Source organism: Antrostomus carolinensis, unplaced genomic scaffold (genome assembly GCF_000700745.2).
Source record: "Antrostomus carolinensis isolate BGI_N321 unplaced genomic scaffold, ASM70074v2 scaffold10566, whole genome shotgun sequence".
In the NCBI taxonomy this organism is placed as follows: domain Eukaryota; kingdom Metazoa; phylum Chordata; class Aves; order Caprimulgiformes; family Caprimulgidae; genus Antrostomus; species Antrostomus carolinensis.
Window position 1 is genome coordinate 15,489 of NW_010321158.1, and position 17,223 is coordinate 32,711.

Genomic DNA, 17,223 nt, shown 5'->3' on the forward strand with positions numbered 1-17,223 from the left:
GCAAACAAATGGTACTTCACACATCACTGAATACATACTGCTTTTTTTTTATCTTTTTTCTGCTGTCAGATTTCCACAGAAGTAATACAAAGCCTCTAATTAATTCTGTCAAGATTTGGCCTAGAGTTAGCATAAGTATTTGTCCTGGTAAGCATATTGCTGTTCCATCAGTTTACTCCAGCTGTCTGATTACATTCATTTTAGTATCCAATGCTGTTACCTGCCCAAAAGTAAGGAATTTGGTCCTCTGCCATCTCTGACTTCAACTACATGGGTCCTTTTTTCATGTTTTTAGAGAGATGATTGTGAAATGACTTATATGAATGAAAAATCTAATTGCAGTCCCCAACAAAACCAGGAGCCTTTCAGAAGAGGACTGGCTGAGACCAGAAACACTGCTGTCCAAATATTTAAAATATTAACTGTTATTATCCTTCACATGCTAAGGACCAAAGTTTTAAAGATGCAAGAAGGACCATATTGCAAACATTAATCAGACTTATCATATTCATTTTTCTCTTCTAGTGGATGTGATGGATAATAAATATTTTACAAATGCATTTAAACATACATTAATGACACTCTCAAATGAGTAGAAAAGTGGTGTTTTTTTCTGGGGCTTGTATAGGGAATAGTTCATATTTGCCCTCTTAACATTCAAATAGTTTTTGGTCAAAATACTGAGACAGTTTTGCTCATAATATCATACAAATTTTCAGATAATACAGACCTTAGTCCAATTACACTAAGGCAACAAAACCACCACTTTTCATGCTAGAAAACATAAAGTACAGGTAAGTAACTGAAAGGTTTTTTCTCTTGAACTTTTTCATATTTCTGTTGATCAAGGGCTGTGAGTCACCTTCCACTCTCCACTTTTTCTGAAATATATTTGACCAGTAGTATAAGTTCTTAAATACAAGGGTTCATATGTTTACCTAGATGGTAGCCAGTAGTAAAGTTTGCAAGAAATCCCTTCTTTGTTACAGACTTGTCAGTAAGGAGGATTACTGTCATCTGGTTTGTTGTAGAGAAGACATCTGGCAATGGGTCTTGTCCTGTATAGACAGCTATTCTCCAGGAGAACATGAATACATTTAAGCTATTTTGTTCTTATGTGTTTCAAAATGTTTTGGGTTCAAAAGCAAATACTGCTATCCCATTAATACAGTTATTCCCTCAAACCTAACTGCTATCAGACTGCAATGATCAAAGCTCAACCCCAAATTTGACAAATCCATATAGAAAAATAAGGTTTGACTAAGAGATTATCCTTCTATTTGTCCACACATATGAGCAATCTTATTTATTGAGAAGTTAATTTCATTTGGATTGCATAGAAAGCTGAGTGTGTACAAATATTTGGGAAATGTGATGTCATATACAGTATGCTTTCTCAAGTTTTCCTCCTAATTTCTGAGACTCCAGACTGTGAAGAAATGTATAATGAAATCAGAGAGAATTATTTTCCTTTATATTATTTCCATCAGTTTACTCCAGCTGTCTGATTACATTCATTTTAGTATCCAATGCTGTTACTTGCCCAAAAGTAAGGAATTTGGTCCTCTGCCATCTCTGACTTCAACTACATCATTAATATTTTCCAGATCAAAAACCTGAAAATGAAGTTGAATGTTTTTTCCCTTTTCAGCATTTAAGTACCACACACCTAGAAAATAGTAACACACATACACAAAAATAATGTTTTCAGTTTCTATATTTACTGTGTCATTTTTATGTTGAAGGATTTTGGGGAAAAAATGTCTCTGCTAAACTATTCAGAACCTTATCTTTAAAAGCAACATATGTTGTAAAGATCCAAAATTCACTTGACTTTCATTTTTTAAAACACTTTTGAAAACTGAATTTAGGCTCCTAAGACATACACATGTGCATTTTTTACCATTCATGACAACTATGAGTTTCCCTAAAGTACCAAAGCTAATTATTTTGTAACTGTGAAAAAGGGTCCTGTCACTTAAGTCTTATTTGATAGTAATATAATTTCTATAATCAGTCACAGAAGCCTGTCTTTCAAGGTAGATGTGTTTTTAGAGAAGAAGTATTTGCTTCTGTTTAGCCTGTGCTTTATCATATTTAATCTATGTAAGTGTGGAAACTATGGAAATCTTGTAAAGAAAGTAAAAATACCAAGTGTTTTTAAATCTGTTCATAAAATGAAAAGTATTTTCTCACTAGAGGGAATCTCATTTGGGAACTTGTGAAATTAACACCTGGAGCCATATCTCAAGTGGGGCAGAAACACAAAATCGCAACTTTTGTGATTAGCATCCCAACACAATTCTTCAGATGAGGCTGAAGTACTAAATAATTAAAATTTCATTAAGAAGGAGTGACAAAGTTCTCTCCCTTGCTTCACCCAGCAACAGCACATAGTAGATCACCTTGAAACATTTCCCCTTTTGCCAGCTCTAGCTTAATCTAAATCAAGTAACATCAGTAGAATAACGATGTGGTGGTTTCACTTGGCTAGCACCTTCCACTTTTATGTTGGGAAAGGTTCAATAAGGAGAGGATCACTTGCAAAATGCATACACACATTCTTTGCCCCTATAAAAGATTAACTATTTAATAGATGAGATGATGATATTAACCTGGCATAACATATGATTCCTTAGCTTCTGCTAAATGCCATATAGACTTCAGTTAGAAGATCCAACTGTACATAGCTTATATCTTTTTTGCTTGTCAGCATCTGACTTGGGATAAAGATTTAGTATCTTTACTTTTATATGGCTACATTTTTCCTAAAGACTTGGAGAAGAATCACTTACAAAAAGCTCGATTAGGGTAATTGTTTGGAAAGTTTTCAGAGCTGAATGTACTGTTTGGCTCCCATAGTTCAACTGGCCCTCCACAGTCAGCTGAAAAAGAAAACATTTCAAAAATGTAATTAGCCTATTGTCTTACTTTTGTAATCCATTGTAGCAAAGACAATTTGGAGAAAGTAATTTTATGATGAGGGTATTCAAGCTAACTTCATCACTGTAAGGGTTCTGTTACAGTGCCATCGGTATAAAGCTTGAACACATGACAGAAAATATGAAGAAAAAATGTGGTACAGTCAATTGTATAATTTATTAGTACATTAATATAAAAGCTAGAAAATGTCAAAGAAAGGGAGGAAAGCCCTGCACCCCCATATAATCTATTTATGCACTTAGCTTGTATGCCTTGCTTATTAGCTGATTGATCTTTTTGCAGCATTAGCACAGATACTGAAGTATAAGCCCATTTTGTTACGTAGCAAATAAACTTTGTAGCAAGAAACCCCTTACACTGTTTCGGTTTTTTAAAATTTCTTCAGGACCCTAAAAAATTTTACAGTTAAACCTTGCAAATGGTAAAAGTAGCTATTTGCTTTTTCCTTGTAACAACTGCTCTAATAACAAAGGTCTTTATCATAAATATGTATATGCATTTATGTAAAAAAATTAATAAAATGTATGTAAAAGCAAATATTGTAGATATGTATACACACACATACACACGCTTACACACGTAGACATAGGTAACTGTACATATTGAATATTCTCTTTCAATATATAGTTTAGATGGTGGTTTACATATGAAATGTGTCAGCTTCATATTCCAAAACTTTACTTCATACTGAGAAACACTATTTATTTTCATTTCAGCTGTACCATCAGAAAAAACTTTAGTGTTTTCTCACTTCTGTTGTTCGCAATTATTTTATTCAAAAGTAAGCAATGCTCCTTCACCTGCTCCAGGAAAAAGAAGGTAGATTAAATCTACTTTAGTATTTTGTTTTGTTGTGATTTTATTCTTTAAATTAAAATTGATTTTTTTTTTAACTTTCAGACTTTGGCTAAATTTTAACACTGCCCCTCACCACCCCTTATGGCTCAAATATTGCGTTTCGTTATGTCTGTCAGTATTGCATATTCTGAGCCACTTGGTTGAGGACTGCATAATCTGTAAGAAGTCCTGCTGAGTTTGCCCATTGAATCCCACTGGGAAGAAGCTCCACTAAATACAAGAGAGATTTGAACTTTCTCAAGACGACCATCTTACAGAACTTTCTATTTCACCAAATCATTCCTGGCAAGAAACACTGAAGTCTCTGAAAGGAAAAGGAAGTGTTAGCAATCAATCACATGAACTTACAAGTATATTATGCTTCAATTATATGGCTTACAATGAGGACTAACTTCTGTAAGTACTATTAATAACAAATAAAGATTACGTTGGCTTTTTTAGTGGGACATTATGGTTTTGGAACATACATACAGGCACACAACTGTTGTAAAGCTGCATGAAGACTGTGTGACTCTTAGCCAGTATTATCTGATGATATGAGCAGAGCAAAACCAACTTTCTTAATAGCAGAACAGGGGCAATTTATGAGGAAATCTGATCTAGTGTTGACCATATGCAATACACATTAGTAAGGATCTTTCTTTTGCATGGAAAAAATGATAGGAGTAATTGATTTTACTCATGTGTGGAAAAACATTTAAAAAATTTCCAGTGATCTTTAAACACAAATTTATATGGAGTTTTTTATATAGCTGTATCTTATTAGAGAACTAAATAGCAATTAATACCAATAATCTTGGTCCTTTCACTGAGCATAAGAAGATTATTTTCTCAACACTGTAGAAAATTACGATGACCTATTGATAAAATTCCTCTGTGCTTTGGCCAAAACTTTAATTTATATTGACATACACATCTTAAGTATGGAAGGTACACTGTAATTTCCACAACGTTTTTTGTGTTAAAAGACAGATTATAAATGAATATGAAGATTAAAGCAATCTTTTTTTAGATGAAAGTGTAAACTGATAGTCTTGTGCAAAAGGCAAAAGCAAACCCAGCTTCCCTATCCCACCATCAAAAAATTTGTTTGACTTTTCAGTGAGCTTTTGTCGCACTGTGAATGATACCAGTGCCTCTCACTGAAGCTCTAAGTCTAGCAAAAGAAATTGGCTCAGCTCAAAATCTTTCATCTCTTGTTTACAGTCATGACATTTGTAATGAAACCGTTAGTGTTGGTAAGCTTGCACTGCATCCATCAAAGTAATTTCATACTTCTTTAAAGATGATTGATAACATTCACTTTTTTTCAGCAGGTTACAGACAGCGTCTACATAGCATGCCTCAACAAAGTTATGCAAACAAGTTAGTTTTTCCCTAGTGACAGCTTAGAATGTGCTTTTGTATTATATTGAAGGACAGCATGGATCCTCTCTAAGCTGTTTCACCAGGAGCTTTACACCACATGACCACTTCCTTTTTTTTTTCCAAATATTAAAACTTTATCACCATATTTTGGGCAGATATCTATAGTTTGAATGACATTTCTTTGGTGTTTTGACAGCAGCACTCATCTACTATTTACCGCAGGGTTGTTCAACAACTAATCATTAGACTGATGCTAACTTGTGAGGTGTGTTTACCCACAGCACCCGAAAAGTGGCTGGAGGTGGCAGACATCAGTATCTCTCCACAGTATTACTTTATAGTGAAAACTGCAATCAAAACTCCCTTTGGTAAATTATGACTGAAATTACTAGTGTTATTAAAATTTAATTTTGCTGACAGAGACATCTTGTTGAACTTCACCATCTCAGGATGGAGCTCTAAAACTGAATTTTACTCTTATATTTAGAAAGTTTTGTTTTCTTACTTACACTCATGCAATAGATTTAGAGGTGATAGATTTGATAGAATGACAATATTAGTACATAGTGTTTCAACATGAATACAATGCAAGCAGTCTTTTTCTATTATTTAAATTTTAGATCATTTTTATTTACTGTATGCTGTCAAGAGAGCCACTAGGTGTGCTTTATAAGTGAAAGCAAATCTAATAGGAGGCAATTCTGGAACATAGTCACTGTTTTAATGATTTAAAGGCATCTGTGAATAAGGCTTTTGTAGGAATCTCTTTTTTTAATGAAAAGTTTGTGCCTCTTTCACAATAAATTACAAAGCCCTATCAGATATTTTAATTATTTTTTTCCACAAGCTTTATTCATATTTGTACCAGTTTTTCCTTTGAATGTGCGTGGACCTGTTTAACATCATAGACCATCTTTCTCCATTGTTTTATATAAATTTTCCAGATTTATAATGATGCTACAGGGTTGTTGTTTTTTTTTTTTTTTCATATTTTTCTCAGTGAGTTTCTTCTAATTTGCTCTGTCAAACTGAAATGTTTTGAGGAAGCTTATATCTCTCTGCTTTCCTCTAAAAGACTGCAGTGTCATGGGGCTGGATCAAGCTGTAAAACCTGTCTGGAGAAGTGCATATGTGCTATAGGTAGAGACATTTAATGTTTCATTAACTTCTACTTTGAGAAGATCACAAAAATGTGGAAACAAAAGTGGGAAGAGTCCTTTCACTCATTTACTCTGAAATCAGAACTGCTAACAGTCCTTCTCTCCCTTCTGTTTCCACATTTAAATTTTTTTCAAAGCAAATATTGCTTTCTTTTTTCCTTTTTAATGTAATCAGAGATAGTAGGAATAACAATATAGCCAAATGCACCTTGGAAAGAACTTATTCATTGTGACTCTTGTTCCAGAGAATACCTCCTTTTTGGGTATCAGACCTTCATACTGATTGTGCTCCATTCTTGAACCATTCTGGCACTATTATACATTAACTCCCCTAAACATGGGATTTTTCAGTGTGCACGTGTTCTCAGAGCTTGGTGAATTTTTACTATTGAAACCTCTAGTGATATTTTTATGTGACTTTGCTCTTTTTCTTATTCCCCTGCTACATTGCATATAATTTCAAATATAGAGATTATAATCTTCCTTCACTTTCTTCTTTCCTCCTCTTCAGTGACTTCCTAGAAGCTTTACTAAATAAAGATTTTAGAGAAATTTAGAATTCTTTCATTATTCTCCACTCTCCAAGTTTTTGAACATACATTAGCTTAAGCTGCGAATCTGCCAGTTCTGTTGCTATTAATGGAGCCTTGAGCAGGGAACTTGATCCCTAGTATTTTATCCTGAAGATAATTTTATAATGCTGAAGAGAGATTTTTATAAAACTGAAGGTTGAAAATTCTGAATCACTCATACACAAATATAATCATATGAAAAAGCAATCAACAGTAGTTTTAGTGTTTACTTACTGGGAACTGAAGGGACAGTAGTAACAGGTGGAATAACAGTTGGCTCTACATAAATACTTTCATTACACTTTCCCTTTATCAAGCCAATGTCATCCAAGGCAATGTCACTGGGACCACGCTTTTTAAAGGCATCAAAAATAACCTGAAGTTCATGAAAAAAAAAATAAATTTACAATTTAATGAAACATTTTTCAGCTTCCTATGTTGGACCATTGAATGCTCTTATATCCACTGTAATCTACACTGGTGCTACACTCAGAGGAGGAGGGAATTAAGGATGAAACAGGATTCCTTGCAAAACAAAACAGCACAATGTGAACCGAGTGGATCATTCTAAAGAATGCAGGAACTTCTTCATATAATTGATGATCATGATTTAAAACTATTCAATGACTTTACTTGGTATATATAAATACATGTAATTTTTGAAACACAAATTCTATATCACTCATCAGTCCAAAATTCTGATTTAATGACATATCTTGATGAAAAATTGAAATTAATCTGATTTGTTTGTTATTATGCTTTAATATGCAAATATTAAAAGTAATTCTCCTATCAAGGAATTTATGCTGGTGAAATACAGCTAGGTATAGCACTCTTTCTGCCATCATTAACCACACATTTGTTGGAAATCTGATGCACTCAAGTCACATATGCATTTAGTTCCTCAGATGGTTAAATACATCTTTCTGGCAGTGCTTTTGCATCAATCAAAACTATTATAGCAGGACAAGCCACCCCAAATACCTATAAAAAGAAATTGTTTTTAATGGTGAGTTGCTGAAGGAATTGTCTAGCATAAGTTTTCTCCTTCTGTTTACAGATAAGTCACTTTGTTAACCATGTGGCACCAAATACATTTCCATCTGGAACACACTTCCAGTGAATTATTCTGTAATTATTTAGTGAAAATACTGCTTCAGAACCTGAAATGATTGAAATGAAATATTCTTATGGCTAGGTGCTTCATATTACGCTCACTATCAAGATTTTAAACTCCACATCAGATTTTGATAGGCTTTGAACACCCTTGTTTTGTGGAAAGCTGTCTTTCATGATAACATTGATTGTCCCATGACAATGTTAAGGTTTCCTATTTTCTACAATAATAATACTTTAAATTCCAGATCAGGGAAGGGGGATGTGACAATTCAAATGGAGACTCCAGTCTTCTACATGCTAACATTTAATTGATGACATGCATTAGTAAGTAGTACTAGATATAATCTGTAGAGCTGTGGATAATTGGGTTCATTTGGCAGAAAACTCTGCTATCAGTTTAGCTAAAATAAATTTTAGAAAGAACTAGAAGTTTAACAAACCTTAAAATGAGATGTTTCATTTAAAGTTACTTGTCCATAATTCCAGTAGTTTCCATAATTTCCTTCTTTCTGGAAAATGATTTTTTCCAAACCATGCTCATTACTTACACTAACTCTTAAACGGTACACATTAGTACTGTACATGAAATACCTAGAGGGGGGAGAGCAATTTTGATATTATTAAAACAAAGTTAAAATTAATGAAAAATATAGATCTTTTAATTTTATAAATAGTTTTATGGAATTAGGACTGATTTGCAGTGAGCATGAAAATAAAATTAATTGTATATTTATATTACGCCTGGAAGATTTACTTGGTACATTGCTATGTTTTCTGCAGATTTCTCATTAAACTTCATGACAAAAATATATTTCAGGGAGTCTTAATATAATTTCTGTATAGAAATGAATATTGGATGCGGGGTGAAAAAGAATATACATTAAAGCTAACTGTAAAACTCAAAGTTTCAGCCCTGGAGTTGAAACTGATGATGGAAATTCAAACAGAAGTAGGCTTGTAGTGCTGGCACACTGACTTGGATTAATATTACTTATGAAAGCAAGCTATTTGATTTTATAATTAAACAAAAATCTATGTTTAGGAATTATGCAAGAATACCAAAAGCTTAAACAAGATGGATCAGAAGAGATCAAAGGCAAACTCAGAATCCGGACCCTCTCTTCTCCAAATCCAAGTCCTATGGGTGTTGAAATATAAAATCCTACAAGATAATGAGCACATTTTAGTCAGTACTGAATTAGAGTTTTGTTTTTTCTTTTTTAAAAAAATTAGAGTTTTTATGTTAAAAATAATATCAAGAACAGATAATGTTGCTTGAGTTGTAAGATTCCTGACACACTAAATGTGAATGATTACACCAAGTTATAGTCATCAATCAATGACATATTAAAATGAGATTTTAAGCTTGTTGGACACTCCTCAGAACTAGATAGGAAATGGGAAACTATCCCTTTTGAAGTCAGTGGGAGATCTGCCTTTTATTTAGTGAAGACAGTGATTCACCTGGGCAATTTCTATTTAGTTTATAGAAACACCTTCCTGTTTGATATTGCTTCTGATTTTGAAGAAAAATTTCCTAACTTTTTTATAATTTTTATCCACATAATAATGGGAAATATGGGTTGCATGCTGATGGAGGTGAGAGAATTACTACATGAATATTTTATAGCAAGGGCCAGCATTATAAACAAGAGAAATATATTTTTTGGGGAAGCTGGGTTTTTAACTTTAATTCCTTGAAGCTAGGAATTCGGACTTCTTGCTGCCATATGGAAATATAATGTGAGGCCAGCCTAAAGAAGCACTGTGATTTGTCACATTGTCACAAGAAAAGCAAAATTATGTAGAGTTAAAAGTCTCAAAATAAAATCCTTGCTTTACTGAAATAATAACTGTAATCTTGGATTTTATTCCATCTGTCTAATACCTATATATTCAAATATTATATTCATAGAATCTACAAATAAATATAAATATAATTATATAGTTTAAATTATATATACTCTATTCTGTTACTTATACTTCTAGATTAGCTATCTATCTTTTTTATATCGGAGGTTAAAGTACCTGAAAATCAGTCTGAAATCTGAATCAGGCTTTTCATTTCCTGTGTTGACTTAGAAAGTATGTATTAAAATAAACATGGTATCTAGTTTTAAGAAAATGATCACAGCATTCTTTTTCAGAAAAGCTCTTCATATAGTCAGAGTGACAGTTCTCTCTTTCATCAATTCTCTAAGCATTCAGAATCAATTGTTGAGTATGTATAAAGTCCTTTGCTTTTCAAGAGCAGCAAAACAAAAATACGCTGTCTCATTGAATGTATGCAATAGCTAGATATTAATGATGCAGCTCACATTTTTACTTCAAATGCAGATCATAGAATTTGAATATTCAATACAATAGCAACATTGCATATAGCAATACTACATATGTCAACTTAGATTTAGCACAGTGAAACAGAGAACAACTAAAATTAGCATTTTCAAGAGAGCTGGAAGTCATTGTCAAGTGTTTTATTAAACAAATTTTATATTCTTTCATCTGATTTGTATTCTAGGAGTCAAGTGGGAAGAAAAAATGGTGTTCTGAAGATTATTTAGAAAATGTGCATTTACTCAGAGAGACGTGAATAATTTCTATCCAGTAATGTGCTGAATAATATTTTTCTTTTCCTGGGAGTAAATTCTGTCAGAATAGTTCACAATTTTTCCAGTTATTTGTCACTGATTAAGTTCTGTATACATTTTGCATAGAATACATATAACCATTGCAAATTCCAGATTATGTTAGTTAGTTTTAGCTGGACTGACAAATCAGTTGAGAAAGATATTGTTTAGTTTTCCTGTTGAAGCAGAACAAAACTTTTGGAGTCTAATTCTGGGATAAGAAATTATTATGCACATTCAAAATCTGATTCCTATCTGTATTGTCTCTTTAATTAAAACCCACAATTGATGTGATCACTGCTCCAATTAAGTTGTTTTGCTATAGCAGTTGTTGTAGTGTTTGTGTGTTTTGAATTCATGTTGAAAATTAGTGTATTTGGTGCATGATTCTAACTGGGAACACAGGTGCCCTATATAGCTATGTACCCTGCAGGTCAACTTTGTGTTAAATCAAATTATCCTGTGACAACCATGAGGATATCACCAGTAGATAGGGATGAAACAGGAGTAATGTCCCTAAAATGTAAATATACTTGTTTTTCCTTAAGGTAAACATACTGTTATTCGACCTATAACACTTTTGCATAATAGAAATTTATTTCTCAGGTAAGGCACTTTGGTATATTAATAGCATTGAAACTTTTCAATACCTCACATTTCAATCATTTTATATATTCCTTTATTTCTTATTTTAGTTTTGATATATTTCCACAAGATGGCGATCAGTAGCATAAAACATTTCGTCTGGTAGCCTTGACTCATTTTTGTGTCAGAATAAAATTACATCCCAATAATACCATTATGAAGAATCCATTGTACAGTGGTATAATGTAAGCTAAATCAAGCTTTTCCTTTAACGTAAAAGCAATTTGTATTTGATCTTACCTGACACGTTGCCAAATGTATGATCAAAATCAGGACCACTCATAAAGGGAAAGGTAGGGCCCTGAATTCTCTCCCAGTTTGAATCATCATCTAAATCTTGTATCCAGTAACAAAAGCCATCTTCAAAAGTGCAATTGATCTTCTCATAATCTGTGAATAAGAACCTTTAGTAAATAAAAATGACAGAGACATTAAGTGTTTTCTCAGAATTACGTAAGAATGAGTGACAAACAATGTAAATTTTTAAATATTTGAAAACTATAGCCCACTGTGACTCAATTTCCTCTTCTACACAACACAATTACTCAATTAAATGTATCATTTGTACTTGTTAACAAAACACTATCAGTGAAGGTGGCCCTTTATGCTCTTGCTCTCATTCATCAACCTTCTTTTTTGAACATTGACCAGGAATGTGGTGGGGGAATGAGGGAGGACCCCTTGCATAGCTAACATCAAGGGCTAACCCTGCTCTCTGCACCACAGATGCACCACAGATGCACCGCAGATGCCCCGTTCCTTGCCCTTCTCCTTTGCTCTTTCTTTGCTCACATATATTTGGTGCAACATCCTCATGACTTTTCTTCCCCTAATATTTTGCTCCGTGTTTTTTCATGGTGCCTTGAAGTGTAGGTCAGCCCCTAGTAAGGGCTTCAGCATGGCAAGAATTTGCTGGCACTCTGGATGATTCCTGCAGCATATCCCTTCCCAGTCACATTCCCCATTCACATCCTACTCAAAATTTAGCAGCTGAAGAAGCCATCACTTGCCCAATCTATATCTAAATTTTTTTCCAACTGCTGAAGAACATCAATGTATGAGTCATATTTCTGCATTTTGTTGACACTGTAGATTTGCTGCATCTGGACTTTTTCCAGATATTCAAATACTGGAAAATATTTACTGAAGCAGTTATTTTCCTGAATGTTAGTTTTACCATCTGGGACTACTACTTGTGGCAATGAGTTAGGACATCAGAAACTCTGGAGAGCAAGTACTGTCAAGATATCACTGAAAAATAATTAGTGTCAGTGATTCAACAGTGAATCATTAGAGAAAAATCTGTTTGAGAGGAATCTGATTAAGATATGGCCAGAGTTTACTCTTTTATTTTAGGAGATAACTGCAAGTCATTACCTTACTGCTAGATACAGGCCTGTACACCTGTGTACATCTCCATTTAGTCAAACTGAGAATAGAATTTCACCAATCTTTTGAGATAACAAACAAACATACATACACAGACACACACACGCAGAAATAACACTTACTGTTTAGTTCACTTGCATTAAATGTAGTGTAAATTGCGTTAAAGCCATTGTAATTTTCAGAATAATCGGATATAAATTGTGCTGTAGCCTCATGTGAAAAAATGTAAATTGTCTCAGGATTAGTCCCTGACAGAGATGCTGAGAACAAATAAAGAATAATATCATCAAAGAGAAAACAGTCTTATGCACATTAAAATCTCTAGTGCTGTCACGGAAATACAGTGGATTAGTTTTTTGAGTTTTAAAGAATACTTTCTCTCTTGTACTGTGATCCTGCCTACAACAGCTTTAAACCATGAAGGCATTTAGCTGTTTGGCTGCCATATAAGTATTCTGCATGGATATCAGCTAGTGGAGAAATGCCTCTTGTACACATTTTCTACACTATAATGTTCATAACCATGCTTATGATGCTGTAAATAGTCTCAGAATCTACAGATATGCACTCTAAAACTCTAGATCAGAGTATTTACTATATATTTTTAGTATATGCACTTATTCTCACAGTTTAGTAATTAGCACTTACACTTACAGATATTCAAAGAGTAAGGAAACTACGAAATTACTTTGAAATTTCATTTTGTGATGTATGCATGGAAGCACATAGCACAGGAACAACTGCAGTGTTCCAAGAAGCAATTAGGCAGAGTGCTAGATAATCTCATCTAGGCTCCCTTTTCCATGAAAGGTTGGAACAGAGGTTCTTTTGAGGTCTCTTCCAACCTGGGCAGTTCTATGATTCTGTGATGCAATGTAACTAAATTTTTACTTTAAATTCTAAATTATTTTAAATTTACTCACATAAATTCCATATGTGGGAAATGAAAGGATTGATACAAGTCATCATACAGTAAAACAGTTGCTTCTCCATCTAAACCTGATATGGTGCCAGGCAACAACAGTTAGATTAGCAACTACATTCAGGATAAAGAAAACCCTGTTTCACTGTTCTGTGAAAGCTTTTGCCTCCACTCTTTCTGTTCTGAATTCCTTGTCCAATTTTGCACTGATAGACTTTGCTTTTCTGAGGAGGAGCTATTCACCTACTTCTGAGACTATATATTTGAAAAAGTGCCAAATTATTAAGAAAAGACAATGGACAGAATCCCAGTTTTCCAGAACAGAGTGTAGACACAGAGATAAAGTATATCAGTATTTCAAGGTCTGAGGAAAGCAATGCCATGCTTGTAATGAATTTCAGGGAATACTGTAGTACTTCTCCCTAGCTTCAGTTTAGATGCTTTCCTTTTATGTCACCATGTGTGATATTACAGGATCTTCTAATAATATATTTCAATAAAACATAACCCACAAGACCATGTCTATAGTCAAGTTATCAAGATTGTTCAAATAAGATCTTAAAAAAAAGTAGATATTTCTTTATGTATTAGGGAAGCATTTATTTGGTCACTTCATAAGAGTAGATAAGTACATTGAGTTCAATTGTCTAACAGGGAAAATTTTACACAGATACATTCTTCCACTTAAACATATACAGGCAATTTTTTTTAACTTCAAACCACTTATTTTACCACTTACATTTTATTAATGGAAAAGTAATATTAGCAAAAAAATAACCTTACCTCTTAAAATCTTTTTTTGTCCTATACCTTCAAAAATATTTAAATTGTCCGCATATTGTTGTGTAACAAAAGAAGTGAAGTTCAGTTTAATGGATAACCCTTGAGGCACTCTAAGATAATAAGACAAGAAAACCTGAAAGTCATGTTCTAGTAATCTTTTTTTGACTACAGTAAATTAATTGCATGCTTGAAAGATGTTAAGTTCAGAAACAAAGTGAAATTATATCAATTAAGATTACCTATTTGGTTAATTTCTAGTTTGTAAAATTGCAAAAGGAATAGGGCATAAGCCTTTTGTAACAAGTTATCCTTTACTCACTGGAGTTAAGTATATTTTAGGAACTGAATCTTCTAAACTCTAGGATCTGATATTCAGCTGAATAGTTTTTTGTGGTTGTTCCCCCCCCATCCTCCCACTGCATCTCATTAATTTACAGTTACTTTTTAATACATGTTACTAATAGATAACAACTCGCTGCTCAGGCAGACTTCCCAAAGTCAAAGGAGTAGTATCATTGTATCAATATGAATAAAGAGATATCATAATCTAACTTCTGAAAGTCCAAAACAATGTTGCTTATGAGAAAAACAGGATTTGCATGAAGATTTGAGGATCTCAAACCCATTGTTTGGGGACATGTTATCAAACCTAAGCATTATCTAGTAATTTTAATAGCAAAAGTCACTTTAACTAAAGTGTAACAAATGCTGTTTTTTTTTTTTTTTTTTTTTTTTTGCAGTTATGTTCGTTCAGAAATCTGTATTTCAGTAGTTTTCCCATTGCTTTTCCACTAAACATAAATGATAGTCCAAATTCTAAAACTCTACTAATACAATCGGTTTAGCTTTCGATACCACTATTTGTTGTTTTCTAGAATTAAGAGACTCAATGATTGTATTTCAACAACAATCTGATTCTGCTTATCAGTACCAATTAGTAAATAAGCATGAAGTATATATTTGAACATTTCCTTTTTTGTTGTTTGTTTGTTATATATTTCTTCATAGGAAAAAAATATCCTTGATTTGAAAAGAGTAAAACATACAGTTGCAAGGTAATTTTTCAGGGAAATATTGAGAAAACTGCTCTTAGTTTTAAAAGAAGAAGAAATTACATCTTAATTTAAGGAGGAGTTAAATGGGGTGAAAATGGAAAAGCTTTTGCTAAATGTAATGAGAAAATCTTTATAGACAAAGAAAGGAAGAAGAAATATAATTTTGGATGTGTTATAGGGTGACTTTTAACACATTTTTTATAGGGATAATAAAAATAACAGGACAAAATTACTCTCATTGGTTACTGGAAAACCCAAAAGATTCCCTCATAGAAACAATTCTGTTCAGAAGGGAGATAAAATTTGAGTATCACATTGAATTTTTCAGGCCTTTACTGTCAGTGTTGACAGATTTTTTTTAAAGCAGATAAGTGGAAAATAAAACCAGATGGTTGTTTTTGTCACTGATCAATCTGTAATTACACAAATCTGTAGCAACTCTACTATATTATTTGCAATTACTCACGATTCTTTCCAAAATTAAGCTTTTCTTAGCTACATACCTAGTATAGTCATCTATCTAACACAATGCTTCTTGCAGCTATAGCAGCATTTGAAGCAAAATTAAGTTTAGAAGGAAGTAGTGCACCTGAGACAAGATTATTTATCATGCTCAAATTCTGCAACACCAGGGACTGAGCAATGGGTCAGGCTTACACTCTTAAGGATACAATCTTGTGCTGTTCCTGTGATACACCTATATTTTAAAGCCAGGTAGAGCCAGTAACTATTGGTGAATAGTATTCCTGAAGATAAGAAAGAATAAATGCACTAAACAGAAGGGAAACTACGACTTTTTTCTGAAGTGGCAATGCAAAGATGAAAGTCCTGAACAAACTCAAAGGATAGCACTTTCAAAGAAGCCTTGGGAATAGAGGTCCAAATCTTACCCAATTTTAAAGGCATCTCCTTAATCCCCTTGAAACTCTTGTACAAAATTAATACTTCACAGAATCAAAGAATGGTCATTATTACAAAGCCATAATAAGAATTTCTGCTTTTCAAACCAGTAACTTTCAAATTGGTAGTTGTTGTAGGAAATTTTTAGGAGCTTCCAACTTGCAATAATCTAATTTATTTTAGATGTGTGCTTTAGGGTATTTATCAGCTACTATGGCTATATTTTTTTCTCCCTGACTTATGAAGTTGACCTAAGTGTCAAAGTCAAATAGCTGTCTCTCTGTGTAGGTATGTATCCTTGATTAAACAAATTCCACTTCTTGTGCCTAGGGCTTAAAAGGCATTGAGTGCTATTACATCAAATGATACTCATGCACTTTTAAAATGTATTCTTAAATGACTTCGGAGCACAGGTGTTGTTAACTCCTAGATGAATGCAATGACAAGAGAATTCTTGAAAATTACATCTGTTAGTAACAGTTATTTTCATAAAAAAACATTACCTAAATGTGGTGTTTTAACCACAGACGCTTGCTAATCTCCCTCACCCCTTTGGGTTGGGGAGGAGGAAATATAAATAAAGGGGCTCATGGGTCAAGACAAAAGCAGTTCACTAGGATGGTAAGGGAAGAGGAAAACAACACCAAACAATAACAAAACCAATACTAATGAAAGAAAATACAATACAAATAATACATGGTACCAAATGGCTCACCGCCCAACTCCCAGCCTGCTCCCAGACAACAATTTTCCCCTTTCTTGGGGCTTCCCATGTTTAAATACTGAGCATGATGTCACATGATATTGAATACCCTCCTTTGGCCCATTTGGGTCAACTGCCCCAAGTGCTCTCCTTCCAGTTTCCTGTGAACAATTAAC

At 33.4% G+C, this 17,223-nt stretch overlaps 1 protein-coding gene across 1 annotated transcript in view; it reads right to left on the minus strand.

Annotated features, from left to right (window-relative positions):
• TMPRSS15 (transmembrane serine protease 15) overlaps positions 1-17,223 on the minus strand; it is a gene marked incomplete at its 3' end in the record, with an annotated part of 51,539 nt that overhangs the window by 15,129 nt on the left and 19,187 nt on the right. Inside the window, exons 11-19 of the mRNA XM_029085406.1 lie at positions 14,390-14,499; positions 12,807-12,944; positions 11,536-11,685; positions 9,080-9,182; positions 8,461-8,611; positions 7,136-7,277; positions 2,796-2,885; positions 1,544-1,669; positions 939-1,070 (exon numbers count right to left, since the gene is read on the minus strand). Of these exons, the coding sequence (XP_028941239.1) occupies positions 939-1,070; positions 1,544-1,669; positions 2,796-2,885; positions 7,136-7,277; positions 8,461-8,611; positions 9,080-9,182; positions 11,536-11,685; positions 12,807-12,944; positions 14,390-14,499 (1,142 nt within the window). The remainder of the gene's footprint in view (positions 1-938; positions 1,071-1,543; positions 1,670-2,795; positions 2,886-7,135; positions 7,278-8,460; positions 8,612-9,079; positions 9,183-11,535; positions 11,686-12,806; positions 12,945-14,389; positions 14,500-17,223) is intronic.